General features: G+C 34.2%; 2 protein-coding genes across 3 annotated transcripts; one reads left to right on the top strand and one right to left on the bottom strand.

The window, feature by feature from the left end:
- Positions 1-2,785: 2,785 nt before the first annotated feature.
- Positions 2,786-9,329, bottom strand: RH36 (RNA helicase 36). Of its 2 annotated transcripts, none has more exons than XM_018125131.2 (6): positions 8,386-9,318; positions 6,759-7,081; positions 4,866-5,069; positions 4,700-4,781; positions 3,868-3,966; positions 2,786-3,221 (listed from the first exon to the last, which is right to left on the bottom strand). In XM_018125131.2, exons 1-6 carry the CDS (start codon positions 9,016-9,018, stop codon positions 3,048-3,050), a joined length of 1,515 nt encoding a protein of 504 aa, XP_017980620.2. In that variant the 5' UTR covers positions 9,019-9,318; the 3' UTR covers positions 2,786-3,047. The 2 variants fall into 2 exon arrangements, 1 of the variants encoding a protein (XP_017980620.2); XR_016027483.1 differs by having other exon boundaries at positions 3,117-3,221; positions 3,868-3,983; positions 8,386-9,329.
- A 136-nt stretch (positions 9,330-9,465) lies between these two features.
- Positions 9,466-13,792, top strand: LOC18594888 (peroxisomal 2,4-dienoyl-CoA reductase [(3E)-enoyl-CoA-producing]). The gene is made up of 5 exons (XM_007022557.3): positions 9,466-9,798; positions 11,863-12,022; positions 12,351-12,520; positions 12,600-12,822; positions 13,455-13,792. The coding sequence occupies exons 1-5, from the start codon at positions 9,613-9,615 to the stop codon at positions 13,607-13,609; spliced, it is 894 nt and encodes a 297-aa protein (XP_007022619.3). The 5' UTR covers positions 9,466-9,612; the 3' UTR covers positions 13,610-13,792.
- The last annotated feature ends 9,284 nt before the right edge of the window (positions 13,793-23,076 follow it).

Below are 23,076 nucleotides of genomic sequence, written 5' to 3'. Positions count from 1 at the left end.
ACCTCACCTAGCTCATGTACACTCCTACACCGCACATAGCCGGAGTCATCGTGTGCACCCCCACATCGCGCATAGCTAATGCCATCGTGTGCTCTGCCACATCGCACACAACTAATGCCATTGTGTGCTCCCCCACATCGCACACAGGCAATATCATCATTCACACTCCCGCACCCCGTCATCATGGGCATGTGCATTCCTACACCGCACATGCGCGGTTATAATTATCACACAATATTAACTATCTATACATAACATACATACATCCACATAATATAAGAGCACAAGGATTCATCATATTACACATTCACAACATACAACGTTTCATCAAGGGCTTGTTCCCATGCAATTTTAAAGAAAAACCAATAAAATATTTCAAGTGGTTCAATCGAGCACATAATCATTTATTCCAAAACATTTTTAATGCAAGTTCACTCACATGTCTTCGTTAATGCTTGTAGATTGACTCCAACTTCGACTAATGCTCCGTGTGGAGGTGTAAGGCCTCGTTGGAACCTTGGTAGATTTGTAATTGAATTCCTTTTCAAAATTTCTCAAGCTATTATAGAAAGTCTCTGTTTCTCTCTCTAAAACACCTAGCTAGTGAGAGAAAGTGTTAAGGTAAGACTTTTAAGGGTTTTAAGGTGAAAGAGTAAAAGAGCACAAAGGACTTTGTGAAAAGGTGTACAAAAGCATGAAAATTAGGGTTTAACTTGAGAAAGTCATGGAGGTTCTTAAGGAGGCTTCCATGGAAGATAAAGAACATGAAATGGAGAGAAGAGATGAGAAGAAGAAGAAAAAGCTACTGGAAGTTTGAAGAAGCCACTGGAAATTTTTTATATTTATCCTATAGTTGACTAAAGTTCCTTTTATTTACAAAAATGCCATTCAATAGTTGACTTTGCTTTCTTATTCCACTTGGTTCAAACTTTTTACTCTTTTGACACTAAGAAAAGGTCCATAATAGATTAGAGGTACTCGAGTTCATAAAAACTTAAAATTTTAGACTTGAGACCCAAAATGACCATTTTGCCTTTACCGTGGAAATTATCGTTATTTCTATTTTCTTCACTTATTTCATTATTGTATGCATCACTCATCTATTCCTTAGGCCTACTTAAGCCTTAATAATATCAGAAAACCCACTTTTAGGAGCTCACCAAGGAAATGACAAAATTACCCCCGTTTGTGTTATCGTATCTACTTCTAGTTTCATATCTATGGAGGTCAAGGTTTTACAATATAACTGTTCCATAAGCTACTGCCACTGAAAACAAGCATTATCACACCCGAGTGTTTGGCTCATTAATTGATGTATGATCCCCTTGCCTAAAAAGAGTAGGGTTCAAATTTTCTTTTCTCCAAGTATAAAAAAAAAAAAAAACAAGCATCATCAATTGAACAACATATGATGATAAAAAATTTCTTCCTGCAAATTCACTTTATGTATATATTTATAAAAAATTATCATACATTCTTCCTTCATAATTTTTTTTAGCCCGAGCACATCGCATGGGGCCAATTCTAGTAATGATTTATATTTAATATAGTTACCAAATCACCTTGGAAATTTTCACAAAAAGTTTTGTAGGTTTTAAACCTAAAAAAATTGAAAAGAAAATAAAATGCTAATTTAAAGAAGAAGGGTGAGAGGCAACTAAAGAGAGATAAAAAGTTTTTTTTTTTTTAGTTTTCTTTTAAAATTAGTAATATTTATTTTTAAGTCTCTCAAAATTTTAAATCTATTTTTAATGAAGTGCCACCATTTGATGGCCTGACAGTGTATAAAAAATTATACACTATCAGGGCATCAAATATAACTCCTATATATATTGAGTTAAAGTTTTCAAAAATAAAAATTAGTTGAACTCAAAGCTAGTTTTGAGTTTTAAATAGTCAAGCTTGAGCTCAAGCTCTATAGTTTATTGGCTTCTTGATTACATCACATTACATACCTAATCTTTATAAATAGGCATAATACTTTAAAAATAAAAAATTTTTGAATTATTCAAAATATTTAAATAATTTTTTTATATTATGTTTAATTAAATTCGTATATTTTTATTTTGAACTAAATAGATATTTACAATTTACAGTTGAGTAATTATTATTAATCAAATTATTACTTGTTATTTTATATCTGCGTACCATTGGCATGAATGTGTGATCATGTCATTAAACTATATCACCATCCACGATCACATGTCAACATATTATGTATAAGAACTTATTTAACTTAAACTAAAAATATAAAAACTTAATTGAATGTAATAAATAAATAAATATTTATTTGAATCTTTGTTAAGTATTATACCTTTTAAATACAACAAATCTTTCTAACATATAAACACCAGAAAAAGGATAGGCTAAACTATTCAACAAGTATTGTAAATATTTCAATTTTTCAAAAAAATTTGTTTATTCTTTTATTTTCTCTAAAAATGTTTTTATTACTCAAATTTCCCTGTATAAGTTCTTATGATGAGAAAAAGTCATGTGACACATGCAATGTTAATAGTGGTTATGTTCATGATCACTTAATAAGTGGATGACTTGAAAATTGGTTGACAAAAAATTTTATACACAACCAATTTCACCCATTAGAAAAGTCATCTCAATGTCCACATATAAAGATGTGGATTAGTCATGGACCTAATAACTAATAAGTTCACCTTATATAAAGGATATCTTTTGATATTTTTATATATAAATAAAAAAATATGCACTTATCTATGTGCAATAAAAAAACTTGAATTCAGACCTTTCCTCTTTAAACCAAAAACGATGACTTCAACTCTTCCTTTTTATTTTGGATACCTTTTCCTTTCAAGAATTTCTTCAATAAATAAGGAATTATCCAGTAATTATTTATATTCGACAACAGCTATTCTAAAGAACCAAAAAGGGTATTTCATCACAAGGAGATTGGGTGTCAAAAAACACACAAAAAAAAGAAACAATTTAATCACTTCACCTGCATCCAAGCAGCTCCTGGACAAAATGGAGCTTACATTAATGGTAATGGTTGGGTTAAGAGTTATAAGATTTTAGGACTGATCACTACTTTTAGCAAATGTTCCACGCTTTCTCTTCTTACTCCTTTTCTTCAATAATCCTTTCTCCGCTAGTGTCTTTAGCTTCTGCTTTTTACGTTCTTTTACTTTCTCTTCAAACCCATCATCCATCATCTTCATTGTTGCCACACGTTTTGCCTTGCAGACCTGCAAATTTTATATCAACTTCCATAAGATACTGAAAAGACTTGTTCTGTTAATGTTATCTTGATTACATTGAATACCAACTCTTTAGTGTTGCCAGAAGCCACAAACCAGTACAAGTTATTAGCCCTGCAATGCTTATTATATGTGCTACGTAACCTGCCTATACAGTGCAGAGAAGAAGGTATATGGCATCCATTTGCAAGTGGTTGTGGGTGCATCCCCTTCCTAATCATAGTACATATTTGATATGTAGGTGGTCGAGCTAACAACATAGGTAGTCGAGTTAACAAGGCAGACCTACTAGAGTTAACAAGGCAGGCCTACTAGCGTCAATACATGGACCAGAGGCATCCTTATGCAGAAGCAGAACTCAAAATAAATGAGTAGGACAAACTCTGGTTCCTAAATCAAAAACACATGATCTCTAGGCATATTAACGCATAGTTCTAACAGAATTTACCATGTATTTCAACCTAAGAGCATTAGGTGCAATTGCTTATGCAGGTCACATACTGCCAATTAATGAAGATTGATATGTCCATGTGAATAGCAATGGAATTTAAGCAGAACACTACTGAATTACATGTAAAATAACAATCCAAGAAGACTAGGCAAGCAACAAAAGGAAGAATCTAACAGATCATACCTTTGTAAAATCGGAAAGGACTTCATTCTCTTTGCACTCAAAATTTTCCAATTGTTTTCCCAGTTCAGCTTCTATCTCATGAACAAGATCCACATCATTCTGCAAATCACATTCCTCTGGTAAGAAAATTGAGCAAAATCAAGAACCAGAGACCCCATAATAGTAAAGGCATCTCTATTAGGTCTGAAAAAGACTAGATAATTCATAAACCATGATACATACTTTATTCATTAAGACATTGAAACACATACGAACACATCATTGTTGGGAAGGGGAAGGGGGTTTTGGGGGGGGGGTGTTGATGGACAAGTGAGAAGGGGACATGTTTTTATCAGTAAGTTCCAAATCTGAGAGTCAAAGAGTGGGAAGAAAAGGCTTTATTTATTAACAGGGTTCTAACTTAAATCAATTTCAGTTGAGTTGCTTCCTTATCTAGATAAAATTCTATGTTAAAAATAGAAATTCTGCAGTGACCACATATAGAGCTGATACCAAAGGAAACTTGTGAGGACTATCATCTATGGATTATCTTATAGACATGACAATCCTCTGAAAGGCATACAACACAAGTAGAGAAGCATGCCATTAGGTTCAGTGCATCATGTGTGTAAAAAAATAAAATAGCACTCTAAGGTCTTTAGAATTTTGAAGTCAAACAGACAAATTCCTGGCAAGTAAAGAATACATGAGGCAAGTCATTTGCAGAAGTCATTTCTAAAGTTATTTTTCAGTAAAATTTATAGAAAAACTATTCTAAGCTGCTCTTCAGGGTCCAAAAACACTCAAAGAACCATGAAAAACCAGTTTCAATCAACTACCACTTCCTACTAACCTCAGTAACAAAGCTCACAGCCAATCCTCCTCTTCCAGCTCTTGCAGTTCGCCCCACACGATGAACATAATCTCTAGGATACCTGAAGTAGGTGGCAGCTGAATTTTAGTTCCCAAGAAAACTTTAGAGAAACTAGAAATTAAGAAAAACCCTTATTGAATATAACCTTGGAAGATCATAATTTATGACAAGATCAACAGTAGGAATGTCTAAACCACGGCTGGCAACATCAGTAGAGAGCAGTATAGAAACACGTCCAGATTTAAAATGCTGCACTGCAGAAAGCCTTAGAGCCTGTGATTTTAATGAATGCAAAGCTGCTGCCTCCACTTCAAGCTCTTCTAATAATAAACTTAAAAGGTGACAATCTCTGCAACCACATTTTAAAGAATAAAAGGTAAATGTCAACAAAAGGATGCATGAGGAATTAAATATCTTTTTTACTAGACAGCAAACCTACCATACAAAACCTGCCAGGAAAAAGCATGTCCTGAAGCATCTAATTCGGAAAACAGTAAAAAGAACATATGCCACACAAATCGTTGCAAAGACAATAAAAATATCCAGAAAAGAAAAAGAAAAAAGAAAAAAAGAAATGGGCAACATGTCCATGCCAAGATTCTATAGCTAAGTAAGATGCAGAACTGGCAGAGAAAGAGCTAGAAAATAGAGAGAACTATACTAGAAAGAAATCAGAATAAAAGGATTTGTGGAGATTCGGAGACAGATCAGAGAAATGAGAGAAAGAAAAGAGCAAGTAAGGCAAAGGCTTTCTCAATTCATTAATCCCTATAACACCAAGGTGGACAAGAGCATCGCACTCAACACCTGCACAAATGCTGATAGGACAGCTTCCCTCTTTTGTCCCCCAACTCCATTTTGAAGTTTAGATGACAACAATAAAACCACTAATTAGAGAAAGGAGAGTATCATAATTTCCAATCATCATCAATGTCTGCTTGATCCTTTCAAGAACTTGCATGCCAACCCATTGAAACATTTCCAATCTTCCAAAAACTTGGACTTAATGTATGTTTTATCTTTTCCTGATCATTTCAACAACAGTTCTGTATCCAATGTATAAGTTACATTACATTATAGATGTACTATCAGAATTCTATATTCTGTCTCCTAGTATTCCTACAAAGATCATGACTGTAATTAAGGTTTTGAATGGTTAGCTTGCTTCTTCTTCTTAAAGCAATTTGCATTCCTAACTAGTCCCAAGGAAAGGTCACCCATTCTCAGGGAAGTAATGCATTACTAGAACACAGTTTAACTCTCTGAAAGTAAGTTTATTCAACTGGAAGGAGAATGATGCTCTCCTCCCATTCTCAATCAAAGCATGATCACGACACAGCTCAAAGTTTAAAAGTTTCTATTAGCATGAAATGCACAGTTGGCATAACTTTAAAGTTGCAATTCTAGATTAGGGGCTTATTAGGGCCATGTGATATAGTTTTCTCATTCTGACTGGTTAAACACTGATTTGTATTTAGACTTCCATGTGATCAAATTTGCACTCAACATTTTTCGGTGATTTCAAATTTCAAGGGAGGTAGTCCAGGAGCCTTACTATGGTAGTTTTTCATATACAACATCCTCTATTTGCAGATATCACCTTCAAAAGTTAGTTTTATTATATGTGGGTTCCTTACTTTTCTCCTTTCACTAACACAAAATGGCAAAAAAATCAAGCCTTTCTCCTCGCCCAAGCACAATTATTTATCATAAATCTCCCCTCAAGTTGGATTCCGTTTTAAGAGATACTGCATAGTAAAGCAGACGAAAAAGAGTGCAGGGGAAGGGGTAGGAGAGTTGAAGACCATGAAAGTTATAGACAAATGAAAAACAAAAATTGACTACATATAATATTTTAAAGATATACTAATGACAAAAAGAATCAAAATTGAAGTAACATCTACTAGTGGAATTTGGTACAGAGCTTGAACTAAGACTGCAGCTATTAGCACATTAAGAAAAAAGAAAACATATTACTGATCCTAAAAAGAAAAAGAAAAAAGAAAAATCAGAATGCATGGCTCAAAAGATTTGTTACCTGCATCTTGAGACAAATATCATGGCTGAGCGGATATTCATCTCTTCCATTTTAGACAAAATATGCACAAGATAAGCATCCTTCACAGTTTTTGGGATGAAAAGATACTGCTGCTTAAGTGTTTCAACTGTCCTGAAGCCTTCATAAGCCTCATAGAAGTATGCCTTGTTGGCAGAAAGCTCAAGCAGTGTTTGCAGATCACCAGTCATTGTTGCAGAAAATAACAAAGTTTGCCGCTTTTTTGGCAAGCATTGGAAAACCACCCTTAATTCATCCTCAAAGCCAACATCCAAAACTCTATCTGCTTCATCCAAAACTAAAAACTAAAACAAAAAATAAGAAATTGTAAATGAGGAACAACTTCAAAAAGAGCATATTTATTTATTAATTTATTTATCACGCAGGGTTTTAAAGAGACTCATGGTTAGAGATACAATCTCAAGTGCTTATTCTGCTTCCCTGACTCATTGCAGGGTGATATAGTTCAATACAATTATCCTGTTCCAATCACTCACTGTGACAATTCTCCCAACAATCTTATTCTAAAAATGTTCTTATTTTCCTATAGAATAAATTCCAATTTCTGAAAATCTCCAAATCTTCAAGTCAACTAATAATAAGCAGATAATATAAATACTTCAGATTCAATCCTAAAATAATGAAATATTTGATTAGACAACCTTATCCATTCCTTAGTCCCCATCATATTACCTGGCATCCTATCTACAGATTATCCAAGATTCCTGACCAGTAAATTGTTCCAAATCATTTATAGCTAATTAATACAAATGAAAAAAATTAATTAATACCAATATCCTAATATGTCCCCAGATTTAACTATTATTTTACCAACAGAATAAACTTGCAAAATGGAAAACATTCTATAATCAATGAGTTCAGAGGTTTTATCCATCATTCTGAAATTTATCAAATGCAAAACAATTTCACTGTCTTTTTAATGAAAATCTGGGTCACCAGCCATGCTATCCCCAATTTGGCCAAAATTCCTAGCTAATTGCAGTATGTCATCCAAACTTTAAATCACTCAGAGTTACATTCTAAATTGTCAGTGCCATTTTGAAATAATTATACTACCAGATCATACACTACAAAACAACTCTCATCATAATTCAATCAGTGCAATAACAAACTACACCACTTTCCACTTTGTGAACTGGCTACATAGGCATTCTGTTTTATTTAGTACCATGTCTTTAGTAAGATAAGTAGATGTAAAGTCTAACTTGAACATCACCACAGTTCTATTTATAGTAATAGCTAAAACGCTAAATGTGTGACCAAATTTCACAATAACAAATTTTCAACAACATGACCACGTAGTGGTCCATTTGATTATTTCTTTTGCTAATTGCTTTCTACTTCCCCAAAAATTGCCAAAAAGAAAACAGCAAAGACTAGAAAGCAAAACTATATTAGATTCAAAATGAGCAAATGAGTAAAAGCTCTTGGACATAATAGTTTCAGGCGATATAAAAAACAAAATTCAATATTTTGTTACTCAAAAAAGTTAAAATTTTTTAATTCTATTTGGTATCCAAATGCATTTTCATTTTTCTGAATACAAAAAGCAGGTAGCAAACCTATAAAGCAGGAAATGGGGATTTACCTGAGTTCTTTGGAAGACTTTAGGGATATCAGGATTCTCTTCCAGCAAAACCTTAATTCTCCCAGGTGTAGCCACAACCACATGCGGCCTTGAAGCCAAGGCTTTCGCCTGCGTAATCATGTCCATTCCACCCACCACCACCGAACACCTTAAATGCAAACAAGACCCCAGTGCTCTAAACTGCTCCGCCAACTGGAAAGCCAGCTCCCTTGTCGGCGTAATCACCAGCGCAAAAACCCCATACGGATCCTCCGCCAAACGGTGCAATATCGGCAGAGCAAACGCCGCAGTTTTGCCGCTTCCCGTCTGGGCTATCCCCAGCACGTCACGACCGGCAAGTATTTTGGGTATGCAATGGGTTTGGACCGGCGTGGGCTTTCGCATTCCGAGTTCTTTGCATGTTTCGATGGCCCATTCTGCTAAGCCCAGGTCGGAGAAAGCGGTGGTTGCGGCGGCTGCGTCCTCAGAGGCGGAGGAGACTTTTTCTATTTGGGGAGTTTGGGAGTTAGGGTTTGGAGAGGGTTTAGGGGTTTTATTGGGTTTGGGTTTGGGTTTGCGGGGTTTGGAGAAAAGAGGGAAGTTTTTGTCGATTAGAGTTGGAGGGTTGTCATGTTCTCGCTCCTCTTGAATCATGCTAATTTACTGTTTGGACGGAGAGAAAGTGAAAGAAACCTCTGAAAAATTGGGGAGAGGAAGTTGAAAGCTTTTGTTTTTCCTTTTAAAGACCCGGACAGGAAAGGGAACACAAAAACAATGTTTGGGTCGTCACAATGGGAAGTGAGGGAATCTGAATATTTAATCATTCAAAGATCTTCTATAAGAAAGAATCAATCCTAGAGTCAGTACATAAAAAAACAAAAGCTGGAAAAAGGGATCATATTCGCTCTGTTTATTCTGTTTGGTCCCAAAATTTGGGGAATGTTGTAATTTAATGTTCTTTCCTGGATTAGAAAAATAGTTTGATTTTTTATTTTATAAGTAAAAGAAATTAAAATAAAAAAACAAGGCGGAGGAAATCCCAAAACGGTGTGTTTGGTTTTTATTTACGAAGTTGGAAATTGGCAGAGGACATGACAAGTGAATGCTCTGAGTCCACTAACTTTTTGGTTCGGTTGGGGTTATGCGTTGTTGGGTACTGAGAAGGAGAACAGAGGTTTGCGTGTTGGAAACTGAGGTTAGATACAGTGAAGGGAAAGCAACCAAAAGAAAAGAGGAAGGAAGAGAGCAATGGAGTCACCATTCAAGGCGGATATAGTGAAGGGGAAGGTGGCTTTGATAACAGGAGGAGGGTCAGGGATTGGTTTTGAGATTTCTACACAGTTTGGGAAACATGGAGCTTCTGTTGCAATCATGGGCCGACGCAAACAAGTCCTTGATTCTGCTGTCTGTGCTCTTCAATCCCTTGGGATCATTGTAAGTATCATATATTCCTTGTTTGATCATCACCATTTCCTCTGTTTTTCTTTGTTCCTTCCTACTTGTTCACAGCTCCTTTTATATTTTGTCTGCTCTGTGTTCTTCATCATTTCTTTCCTTTTTTTTTTTTTTTGGCTTTTTGGGCTTTTCCTATCTGAATTCAGTTCACTCCCTTTCAATTTTATTATATTTATATACACCAGAGGCAGGTATTATTCTTCTTGTTTGAATTCAACTAATCTTTCTTTTTTCTTTTGAATTATATGATCTTGGACTGCACAATTGGAGATAATCGTCTCTAATCTCATAAATTTGGTTCCTCCCTTGTCATGATTGAACATGAGACTTGGAAGTTAGAGTCTTCGACCCTTAAGGACCTTAACCAAAGTTACTTCAGTTCATTTTGTCTCAATGTTTTTGTTCTGTTGCTTATCTTGTAACTAGGGTAATGTTTAATATAAATTCTGCTTGATATGTGTCAGTTTGCTATCTCTATCAAATTGGTTTCAAAAATTAGAAATAGAATGGTGTTTCCTGCTTCGTTCTTCTTGTGCCGTTTTCTCTGCCCTAGGAGTGCACCACATGTTGTACGGGATCATCGAATATGACAAGTGTAGATATCCAATTTTGGTTAGCTATTATTCTTTGAAATATTATACTACAAAATAGAAACAAGCGTGGAACAACTATTTCACATGTTATGCTATAGAATAGGAACAAATGTGTAACAAATATTTCATATAGACAGTGAAAGGAACTTAGAACGAGTGGCAGGGTTCATGAGTTATCTTCATGTTTGAGATGTTTTAGAGAGTTTGGTTTGGTAGCTCAGATATGGAGATAGTTAAGAATACTTTTTCTTGATCTTTTCTTGAAATACATGTATTCACTTTTTTTTTTTATTTCTTTCATGCACGTGGCACAGTCTCAAGTGTCACTACTCATCCGTTATCCAAAACTTACGCTCACTACCCAACTACATAGACATTCTCTTAATATCCCATAAGTAGTTATTTAATGTGCTCTTCCATGACAAGCACATTCTCTCACAATTGAACTTCATACCCAATAAACCGTTCTTAAACATATTCTGTCATGACAAGCACGTTTTCTCATAATTGAACGTATTTTCTCAACTGCTCCTAAGAAAGTACTTTTGTTCAATATAGAACTTTAGTGGTTGGGGGCAATAAAACAAAAATCATAAACTCGGCAGAGACTCATCAAAACTCTCCGAAATATTCTCTTTACTCAGCCCTTTCCATCTACCGTGCTCTGTTGCTTTCTCCACCTTTTCTTATTCCTCACCGCCTACCACCAAAGCACTCTAATCTTTCTTTTTGCCGCCTCTAGTGCATTCCGTTTTGCTTATTACAACATGTCCTCTCTCCCTACCAGAAGAATCCTCTACAACAAGTATTGTTAGAATTGAAGAATTGTTAATAAACAAAAATTGTGCTATGTTCTCCTTTTGAAGTGAGTGCCATATTTGTTAATATTATCCCCTTGATTCATCTCATTAATTGAATAACCTTTCTCCTTATTTAATCACGTGCTACATATGAATATCAATATATTATGTGAAAATGTCATATGCATCACTTGAGGTACGATTTTTAACTTATAATACCCACATACATTCAGCTAGTTTTAATTAATCCCTTAAATCTTTTTGTTGTTCTTTCTCAGTGTTATATGCTCGGTTGATCATTTTTTCCTTTAGGAGCCAAATTGTGCTTCTTTGGTTGCTGAAAAACTGATAGTTTTAACCAGTCTGATCACTAATGGAAGAAGAAAAAGTTAATAAGCAGCTACTATAGACAATGCTTATGGCAAGATATTCAGAGTTAACGAACTGTAAAATTGTGTGGTGCTCAATGCTCACTTTGGTGCATTAGCTCCAGGTTTCTGATGTTGTAATCCATTCAACTGAATCAATTGCTTTGTCTTTGTGCGTATGTTACTTATCCATTAATTGCCTGCATTTTTCATGATTTTTCATGTTTTCTACTGTCACTGAACATCAGCTGAGATTGCATACACTTACTATTGTTTTTGAAGGCTGTTGGCTTCGAGGGGGATGTTCGCAAGCAGGAAGATGCAAGAAGAGTGGTTGAATCAACTTTCAAGCATTTTGGCCACATTGACATTCTTGTGAATGCTGCTGCTGGCAATTTTCTTGTGTCAGCTGAGGATTTGTCCCCTAATGGGTTTCAAACAGGTACTTGGAGCCTTTCCAACAGGGTTTCTGATGTATACAGGGTCATTTGATGAGAGCAATTTGTAGATTTAGCTCAATGATCTTAGGCCTTATCTACAATGCCTTTTGAAGCTCTAGCAAATTTTTATCTTTTCCTGTACTTGTTTAAAATTTTGTTCTTAACTTCCTCATAGAGTTATTAAGCGAAAAAATATCCTGTTTTTCCCTTTTTATTTTTTTTGAAAAACCCCACCTCAAAAGTTATTAGCAACTACTTTCTTATGATTAGTAACTAGGCCTTCTTTATATAAACGTTTTAGCCAAAGCTTATTCTGACCTACACCTGCAGTTATGGATATTGATTCTGTTGGCACATTTACCATGTGCCATGAAGCACTTAAGTATCTCAAAAAAAGAGGACATGGAAGGAACTCATCTGGGGGGGGAGTGATTTTGAACATTAGTGCTACTTTGCATTATACAGCTGCTTGGTATCAAATACATGTCTCTGCAGCCAAGGTTTGTTGTATAAAATTCTTCCTGTGAGGAATATTTTACTCTTGACTTATACTTATTTGCAGTGTTTTCTTTCTGTTAGGCAGCTGTTGATAGCATTACTAGAAACTTAGCACTTGAGTGGGGAACTGACTATGATATTCGAGTAAATGGTATTGCCCCAGGCCCTATTGGTGATACTCCTGGCATAAGTAAACTTGCACCAGAGGAGATTAATAGCAAAGCTCGAGACTACATGCCATTGTATAAATTAGGGGACAAATGGGATATCGCTATGGCTGCTCTCTATCTTTTCTCAGATGCTGGTGAGTAACCTTGATCCCTGTTCTAGTTATCTCGCCATTACCAATATTTGTCTATATATTAAAGATTCAAGAATCTAATCTTAAACTCACTGATCAATACAACAGTATGATGTGTGAATGTTATCTTTTTCTTGTTTTCTGCATGTTCATATCCAAATCTCAGTCCTGAATTTTCAGAGCCATCGTAATCCATCTTTTTTTTGTCCTTATATTAATCAATTACCATCATATGAAGGTTTAATTTTCATTTTCACTATTAGCTTCAATACATCTGAGCTCAACATATCCAACGCGCTTGATCTGGCTGTACAGTCTTTAGATTACAAGAAATACGCCCATGTTTTCTGATATATTCTGCTATATGCATGTGCATCTGATGTGTTTCACCTTCTCATGGAGTTGGCACTTATTTTAAATGGAAGTATTTCCTTTCCCTCCCCTCATTTGATTCGTATGATCATGGATCCAAAATAAAATAAAGGATGAAAAAAGTTCATGGTGTTGGCACTTAGTCCAGGGAATGATAGTTGGCAGAGTAGCATGCATTTTCTCTTCTTGCCATTGTTTTTCCAGCATTAATAATTTTCTGAGAAAGTTTTAAGCTCTTAATCCGTGTGTATGCAAATTTGAAGGTAAATATGTCAATGGAACTACACTTATAGTCGATGGTGGACATTGGCTGAGCCGGGCTCGCCATATACCGAAAGAGGCAGTCAAGCAGCTGTCTCGGGCAGTCGAAAAGAGATCTAGAGATAAACCAGTTGGAGTTCCAACCAGCAAGCTGTAAACCAAGCTGATGGAGTGATCATCTACATGCTTCAACATATGTGTATAGCTAAAACTATTGTTTTCATATATGAACATTTCAGGGGAGGGCTTTCATGCCTCGTTACAAGCCATCAGTTGATTGAATAAACCTAGAAACTACTTTACCAAGCTATTGAATTAAGTCTTCTCAAGCTTTTCATGACATGCAGGAAAAAGCTAGTTCTTTTCAAATCAAGAGGGATTGTAGACATTTTATTTTGTTTGGGGTGTTTTTTTATTTTTTTACAACTTGTAATTAAAATTTTTTATTTTTTTATTTTGATCATATAATTGAAAAATATAAAACAATAGAAAATATATAGAAAATTAAAAATATGAAGAAGTAAAAATAATAGAGAATTGAAAAAATACAAAAGAATGGGAAAATATGCAAACAATAATAATAAAAAAGAAAAGAGAATAGAGGCATGGTTTGATAACCTTTTTCAAAATTAGTCCAAATCTTAAGTTGATAATTTTTTATCTAAACACAATTTATCTCTTAATTTTGAGTTAACGCTGTCATAACGTATGAGTTTTAAAACACAATTGTTAAAAGTAAAAGAAGTCATTATATTTAAAAGTGATTAATCACTTAATTGAATTTAATTTTCTTAATGAAAGTCTTACTTTTGACTTAGGTTCTTTAAAAAAATAGATTTCAATTTACGAAATAGATTAAGTTTGAAAATATAATTACGTGGAAGTACAATTACGTTTGAGGAAATGATTAATACCTTCACAAGGTCCATTTAAGATGATACTTATTTAATTATCTATTTTTTTTAGTCTTAATAAATGAATTTTATTATAGTATCTTAATTTATTTTCCTTAACTATTTCTCCAATTATCATTTTAAAACAAATAAAATATCCTTTAATATTGAAAATTCAACCAAAATTCCCCAAACCTTTTGATAAAATTTAAAAAGATTTTCTGACCTAAAAATTTTTCAAGAAAAGTATCCATTATAACAGTCTCAAAATTCTATCATTGAAAGATTTTTATTTATTTTATATTAAACATTCATATATGTACAATTTAAATTCTTTATTTACCTATTTTCATATATATAATAATTATTTATAAATAAATTTTTTTCTAAAAGTATTTATAAGATTACCTCCCAATCTTTATGGTAAGGTCTCATAATTATTTTTACTCTAAAAAATTTTAAAAAAATTACCCCTTGTAACTTCCCTTAAAAATTTCATTCTAAAAATTTATTTAAATAATTATGAATCGTTATTATTATTATTATTATTATTTGATTTTATAGTTTTATTTTATCAATTATGATTTGAAGAACTTTATCCTAACCTAATTACTACCTAAAAAATTATTTTTATTATATTTTATGCATTTTCACTAAAACCAAAAATAAAATAAATAAAGAAAACATAGACATGAACAAATAAAACAAGTATCATAAGGATTCAAGCCCATACTTAGTGGGTGGGCTAATAAATATAACTAACAGGCCTACCCAAGACTAGCCCACAGTAATAAAACCCAAGACCGAATAATCTGCTTCAATCAAAACGATGCCAAACTAGTTATCTATTTAAGTTCCTCTTCTCCCTCTCCAACAACATGATTTCTTCTGATTATAAAAATCCTTTTTCTGAAACCTTAGCTCACTTCTTTTCCCTTTTTTTTTTTCTTCACACCGCCATTCTCCCTCTCTCTTTAGAGCTTCTTTGATTCCTCCTGCAACCGCCTTGTTCTATGTCTCCGACCACCGTTTGTTTGTACCAAAACCTCACCAAACTTGACCCACGAAAGCTCCTTAAGCCGTTTTCCTTTTAATTGGAATCATTTTTAAAAATGTATATGATATTCCTGGATTTAAGCCCCACAAATTTCAGAACCCAAGAAACCCAAGAACACTCTTTTTTTTATGATTTCTCTTGTGTGATTTTTTTTCTTTTAACTTGCCTCCCTAATTGCTGCGTTTTTTGGGGGTTTATATAGGTGTTTTCTTATAATCTTGATTTACTTGTAAAATTTTTATTTTATTTGATTTTCTGGGAATATTTCTTGGTTTAAAATATTCATATTTGTGGAAGGATTTTAGAGGTTCCATTGACCTTTTCTCTTTTTGTGATTGATCCTTTTTTCTTTTAATCTTCTTTTATTTTCTTTTGTTCTTTCCAAGTTTTTTTATTTTGATTTACTTTCACTTTTTGTTTTGTTTGATCTTTATTTGTGATGTTTGTTTCATTTTTTGTAATTACTTTAATGGATTTTGACCTATTTAAGTTATGAACCCATTTGGGTTGTGGGTTATGAATCCATTAAGATTATAAGCCCATCATTCCTTAGGTCCAAAAACCAAGTCAAACTAAAATTAAAAATAAAGTGAAATGAAATGAAATTAAACTCATTTAAAGTCAAATAATAAATGAGATTAAGTCTCGGATAAATATGACGTCTACAACTAGTCCTCTTTGGAACAAGGAATTATGTAAAAATATATAAACAACTAATTTTGCTCGAAATAGTTTTAAAAGAACTCAAAACTCCTCTACCAAGGCTCCACAATTTAAAAAGAAATTAGAATTCCTCCTCTAAGACTTTAAAACTGTTTACAACTCCTCTACCGAGGCTCCAAAACTTTTCAATCTCCTCCACCAATGCGTCAAATTTAAAAATGAAATAAAAAACTCAACCATCGAGGCTTTAAACTTTAAAAGAAAATGAGAATCCTTCCACCCTTTAAAACTTTTTACAACTCTTCCACCAAGGCTCCAAAACTTTTTAATCTTTTCCATCGAGGCTCTAAATTCCTTCACCAAGGTTTCAAATATCTTAAGAATTCCTCCACCAAGCCTTCAAATTCCTCCATCAAGGTTTCAATATCATATGAATTCCTCAACCGAGGCTTCAATATCTTAAGAATTCCTCCACTCAGGCTCTAATATCTTAAAAATTTCTCTACTAAGTTTCCAAAATCTTAAGAATTCTTCCACTGAGGTTCCAATATCTTAAGAATTTCTGCACTAAGGTTCCAAACTTTAGATAAAGCTCCTCCACCAAGGCTTCAAATCTTTAAAAAGGAAATATCATTTCCTGAATGTGTTAGTTCAAGAAGCTTAAGATAAAGAAACCAAGAGAAGAGTGAATTGGTAATTTAAAATAATTAATTTTTCTTGAAAACAGAAGTAAAGATGAAAACTTTGAAAGCACAACTTAAAAACCCAAGTATGAAAGCTTAAAAGCTGAAGAATAAAGCAAGTAATGAGTATAAAAGAGAAGAAAAAAACTCAATCATGATTTTTATAGAGGTTGGAACCTTAAAGCTTACGTCATTTCCCTTAATAGTACAAGAAGTTTGAATTCATTATCAACTGCCCTTTTCAACCAAGTTCAAGCATAACCTTTACAAGTAACTACTTTTTAAGGATTAATCACTATAATACCTCGTACTTTGATATGGTGACTAATAAAGCTTATTGGATACCAATTGAGGTTGATTATAATGTTTAAAAGTGATGAAAGATGAAAGGAACAGTTGGGATAAAAAATTTTGCATGCGAGAAAATAATAATATTTTATCGAGGAAAAATTTACAAGATAAAAAGTGATTCGAAAGTGAATTGAAGCATAATAAGATATTTTGGGTACCAAGGAGACGAGAAAATTTTTAGAATAAAATAATATTTTATGAATAAAATAATATTAAAATATTAATATTTTATTTAGTGTCATAATTTTTCATGAAGGAGGAGTATATGATCAGTCTAAGTGGGGGAGAAAAAGAATGAGAAAATTTTGGAGAAAAAATGACGTTAATGGGGTCACGTGTTTTTATTAAGTAAAGATAAAGTGGGTAAATAAATATTTTAAATATTACGGGGATATCGCATTGGAGTACAAACTTTATACTTTGTTTGTACATGTGTAGAAGAAGATAATAGAAGGAAGTTGGAGTTAAATGAGTGTTGGGAGGACTAAATTAAAATGGAAAGAAACAAAAAAGGGCAAAACGGTAATTTTATATGAAATTTGGTCAAAGCTTCCAAAAGAAGCTTTGACTCTGATTTTTTTAAGCCCAAAACCGTTCTTATCTCCTTCAACAAGATATTTCTTCTTAATTCTTGAAGCTTCCAACGCCATTCTCTCATTCTCCCATGGAAAGTTAATTTTCTTTCATTTTCTTTCCATTTCCTTTCTCTTCTTGCTTCTTTCTTCTCCCAACTTCTTATGCACCAAAGTTACAACTTCTAAGCCCAATTTCCAGCACATACAAACCTTAGGAGAAGAAGAAAGAAAGAGAGAAAGGAAGAAAAAGCTTGGTTTTGGTGATTCAAGTAAGGACCGGTAAGAATTCTTGTTTTTGGCTTGAGTAGTCTTTGAAAATGAGTTAGTGACTTAGAGAAATGTCTTGTGGCAGCAAAGATTGGCTTGATTGGAGAAAAATTGGTAACATGTAAGCCAATAAACCCATGGGTACATGAAGGACTCAAAGTGAAAAAGGAAAATGGTAAGCTTAACACTATGTTTTAAAGCCTACGGTTAGTTGAATATTGTGAGGCATTATGGTTGTTGAAAGGATTTATTTGCCTAAGCTAATTGAAAATTATTAAGATTGTTTGACATGTTGTTTGAAAGAAATGAAAAAGGAATATTGTGGATGGAGGATTGAGAAACAAAGTATTGAAAGTAAGATAGATAACGATGTATGTAAACTAGGAAATAATCGAGTGAAAGTGAGAATGATTGTGTCACGACCCGATACTCCCATCGAGCCCGTGACAACCGCCGCGGTATCCCGATAGACACTCATTTCCTGGAATGCCAACACAATAACAATACGACATAAGCCATTAATTTAAACAATCAAATTGCCACAATTAACAGTCTCCGTGTACTCTATTTTTCAAAATCATTATTAATTTCAAAACAATTTATAAATTAATTTCATTGGAACACCTTTATTCATAAAACATGAAAATTTACCTTTTTAAATCCATTTTTCCATAGAATTCATGAATCATCTAAAAACCACCCTAGATAATTAAAATGACAGTAAGTTTACTCACAATGTCTAGAATGCAGACTTTCAAAGTACTCTATCTACTAGTCCTCGGATGCAATTTTCTTGCCTTTATCGGAGGACTCACCACCTTGACATAGTACAAAATCGAGAAATTCACCACATTGATACTAAATTGAAATTAAACTAATTTAGACTACTAATGCATGATATGGAATGCAAAAATGTCCGGATAGCCGTTTAAATACGGTATTCGACCTAATTCACACTATTCTCGGTGTAATTGGCTAAAACCTCCAATTTAACTCCAAATCGATTTCTTTCACTTTCTACACTCCAATTATACTTAAAATACCTCAATGACTATGAATATAATTCAATTTATCAGTCTGAATCATAAATCGTACATGTCTATACATTAGGTAAAAATTCAGATTTTCATGCCAAAATTTTCCATTAAATTTCTAGCCTCACCAATCATTAAACATCACCAAAATATCATGAAATATCATCAATTTCAGGCTCAATATCCTCCCTAGAAAATTCGGCCTCTTGTGGGTTTGTGAAGAACAAAGTGATTTATTGCTAGATTTTCATACTTTCCATTACTAAACAACCAAAAAACACTTAATTAACTTGAAATCTAGCAAAATCAATGCTCAAAACCTCTCCTCTCAAATTTGGCCAGCATGGGTTCATCATGAAAACTTGAGTTCTAAACATGGAAAATGAAAAAAAAAGCATGGGTAGTATAAATCACAAGATAAAATCACAAAAATTTACCTTTATTAGCTTAATCCCTTGAAATCCCACACTTTTTCTTCAATTTTCCCACCTAGGTTTTGTTATTTCTTTGTTCTTCTTCACTTCATGCTTTGGCTGGCCATAATGAAGAAAATAGGCTGATTTTTGCTGATTTTAAAGCTAAAAAAACTAAATGTATATTAACATGCCATGTGTCACCATTTCATTGGCTCATTTTTATTTCTTAACTATTAAGCTTTCTTTCTCCACCATATAAATCCCTTCAATTATCCACGATAAAATTGGGTAAAATCCATGTGCTGGACAAGTGTCGGGTGTGTAAAATTACAATTTTGCCCTTAGAATGGTAAAATTACCATTTTACCCTTATACTCCGAAAAATGCTAGGATCACAATTTTTTTTCATTTCTCAACCTCAAACCATACTCCAATAAGTCAAATGGGGCCAAAAAATCTTTTCTAAAAATTTTCATTTTGTCCTTAAGTGGCAAATGACCATTTTGCCCCTAGATAGTGAAAATTCCGGTTTGACTCCAAATTTATCCTCAAACTCCGAATTACCATTTTAAGTCATCCTTGGACTGTGAAGCTCTTAATTTCACCTTAAAATTCCTATTTGATCTAGTTTGAGGCTTAAATCAACTTTGTTGTATCTCTAAGTACAATACCTACTTTTGTAAATTTTTCGAGACTCTCCTAGCATGCAATCATGCTATCATCACATATGTATATCATGATAAGTATTTTATAAGGTCAGGCTTTACAGCACTACCCCCCTTAAAATAAAATTTTGACCTCAAAATTTTACTTACTGGATTCGAAGAAAAGATGTGGATATTGGTTTCTCATCTGGTGCTCGACTTCCCACGTCATCTCTTCCATTCTAGCATTTTTCCACAATACTTTCACCATTGGAATGCTCTTGTTCCTTAGCACTTGATCCTTTTGATCTAGAATACGTACAAGCTACACCTCGAACTTCAAATCTTCATGCAATTCAATGGGAGGTGTCTCTAGAATGTGAAAGGGATCAGGAACATACTTTTTCAACATCGAGACATGGAAGACATTATGAATCCGATCCAACTCTGGGGTAATTCAAGTCTATAAGCCACTGGCCCAATCCTTTCAATGATACGAAATGGTCCAATGTATCTCGAATTGAGCTTTTCCTGCTTCGCGAATCGAATCACACCTTTTATTACCCAATAAAATACCACAATTCATCATAATAATATAATCAAATAAGATTTAATATTTCAAAATTTTCAAATTATTACCTTTCCAAGGAGAAATCGTAAGAAAAACTTTATCGTCGACTTTAAACTCCAAATCTTTCCTTCGTTTATCAGAATAACTCTTCTGCCTATCTTGAGCTGTCTTTAACCGCTCTCTGATAACCTTGATTTTGTCATTTGTCAGATCAATCAATTCCACATTCACTAATTTCTTCTCACCCACTTCATCCCAACAGAGCGGAGTTTGGCACTTCCTTCCATACAAAGCCTCATATGGTGCCATCCCAATACTAGACTAAAAACTGTTATTATACGCGAACTCCACCAATGGCAAGTGTCTGTCTCAACTCCCAATGAAGTCAATGACACAAGCCCGTAACATATCCTCTAAGGTCTGAATAGTTCTCTCAGATTGACCATCAGTTTGCGGATGAAAGGCAGTACTAAATCTCAATTTAGTTTCGAGAGCTTCCTGAAATTTCAGCCAAAATCGAGAAGTAAATTGAGGGTCTCAATCTGACACAATAGAAACTGAAACTCCATGTAATCTCACAACCTCATCTATATAAAGTCTTGCCAGGCTCTCGATAAAATACGTGCTATGGATAGCCAAGAAATGAGCGGACTTAGTCAATCTATCCATAATCACCCAAATAACTTTCCACTCTGTGTTCGCGGCAAACCCAATACAAAGTCCATAGTCACGTGTTCCCACTTTCATTCAAGAATCGGTAAAGGCTGAAGAGTACCTGACGATTTTTGATGCTCCACCTTGATCTGTTGGCATGTGAGACATTTCGCTACAAACTCTGCTATGTCTCGTTTCATACCCGACCACCAATAACTTTCTTTAATAGTCCGATACAACTTGGTACTTCCGGGATGTAAAGCATAGGCGGAAGAATGAACTTACTCCAAAATAGCTCGTCTCAACTAATCATCCTTAGGGACACAAATTCGGTCTCTAAGCATCAAAGTACCATCATCACTGAGTCTAAACTCACTAGTTTCTCCATCTCGCAGCTTTTGAACTTCCTGCTTCAACCAATCATCAGATTTCTGCAATTCTCTGATCTGATTCAACAATGAAGGTCTCACAACGAAACTAGCAAGTAGGGTTCCATCCTCACCATTATTTAACTGGATCCCTAGAGATTTCATCTCAAGTAATATCAAAAAATAAGAACTTCGAAGTGTTGCTAACGATGATGAGGATTTACGACTTAAGGCATCCGCTACAACATTTGCCTTTCCAGGTCAATCACCAAGTCATAATCCTTAATCAACTCTAACCATCGTCTCTGTCTCAAGTTAAGCTCTTTCTGGGTGAGCAAATATTTCAAACTTTTATAATCAGTAAAAATTCGACAACGCTCACCATATAAATAATGTCTCCAAATCTTCAGTGCGAAGACTACTGCTGCTAACTTCAAGTCATGAGTAGGGTAATTCGTCTCATGCTTCTTTAACTGCCAGGAAGCATAAGCTATTACTTTCTCATCCTGCATCAATACACACCCTAATCCCAACTTAGATGCATTACTGTATACCATAAATTCTTTTCCATTAACAAGAAGTGTTAAAACGGGAGCAGAGGTTAACTGGTTTTTCAACTCCTGAAATCGATTCTCACAAACATCATCCCATTCAAACTTAACTTCTTTACGAGTCAAACGAGTCAGAGGAGCTGCTATCAATGAAAATCCCTGCACAAATCTCCGATAATAACCAGTTAAGCCAAGAAAACTACGAATCTCTGTTACTGTTCTTGGTTGCTCCCATTGTAAGATTACCTCAATCTTTTTGGGATCGACATAAATTCTTGCTCCGGACACCACATGTCCCAAGAAAACCACTTCCTTTAACCGAAACTCACATTTAGAGAACTTAGCAAAGAGTTGTCTTTCGCGCAAAGTTTGCAACACAATGCGCAAATAGGCAGCATGTTCATCATCATTCTTCGAATAAACCAGGATGTCATCTATGAACACTATCACAAACTTATCTAAATATGGATGGAACACCCAGTTCATAAGATCCATAAAAGCTGTCGGGGCATTAGTCAAACCAAACAGCATCACTAGAAACTCATAATGCCCATAACGAGTCCTAAAAGCAGTCTTGGGTACATCCTACTCCTTAATCTTCAACTGATAATACCTAGACCTCAAATCAATCTTAGAAAACACCATAGCACCTCGTAACTGATCAAAAAGATCATCAATTCGGGGTAAAGGGTATTTATTCTTGATGGTCACTCCGTTCAGCTGACGATAATCAATACATAACTGAAGAGTGTCATTCTTCTTCTTTACAAATAGGACTAGTGCTCCCCAAAGAGAAGTGCTAAGGCGGATAAAACCCTTATCCACCAAATCTTGCAACTGGACCTTCAGTTCCTTCAACTTTGCCGGAGCCATTCTATATGGAAGAATAGAAATAGG

The sequence above is a fragment of the Theobroma cacao genome, chromosome 7 (genome assembly GCF_053813885.1).
Source record: "Theobroma cacao isolate CCN51 chromosome 7, ASM5381388v1, whole genome shotgun sequence".
In the NCBI taxonomy this organism is placed as follows: domain Eukaryota; kingdom Viridiplantae; phylum Streptophyta; class Magnoliopsida; order Malvales; family Malvaceae; genus Theobroma; species Theobroma cacao.
This window is presented reverse-complemented; position numbering and strand designations above follow the sequence as displayed.

Bases quoted from the DNA above. Each gene is read 5' to 3' on its own strand.
- LOC18594888 (XM_007022557.3), top strand. From the start codon at position 9,613: ATGGAGTCACCATTCAAGGCGGATATAGTGAAGGGGAAGGTGGCTTTG. The intron at 12,023-12,350 runs GTACTTGGAGCC...CTACACCTGCAG, and splicing joins CCCTAATGGGTTTCAAACAG to TTATGGATATTGATTCTGTT. The intron at 12,521-12,599 runs GTTTGTTGTATA...TCTTTCTGTTAG, and splicing joins TACATGTCTCTGCAGCCAAG to GCAGCTGTTGATAGCATTAC.
- RH36 (XM_018125131.2), bottom strand. From the start codon at position 9,018: ATGATTCAAGAGGAGCGAGAACATGACAACCCTCCAACTCTAATCGAC. The intron at 7,082-8,385 runs GTAAATCCCCAT...TTTTTGTTTTAG, and splicing joins AAGTCTTCCAAAGAACTCAG to TTTTTAGTTTTGGATGAAGC. The intron at 3,967-4,699 runs GTTAGTAGGAAG...TGTGATTTGCAG, and splicing joins CTGTGAGCTTTGTTACTGAG to AATGATGTGGATCTTGTTCA.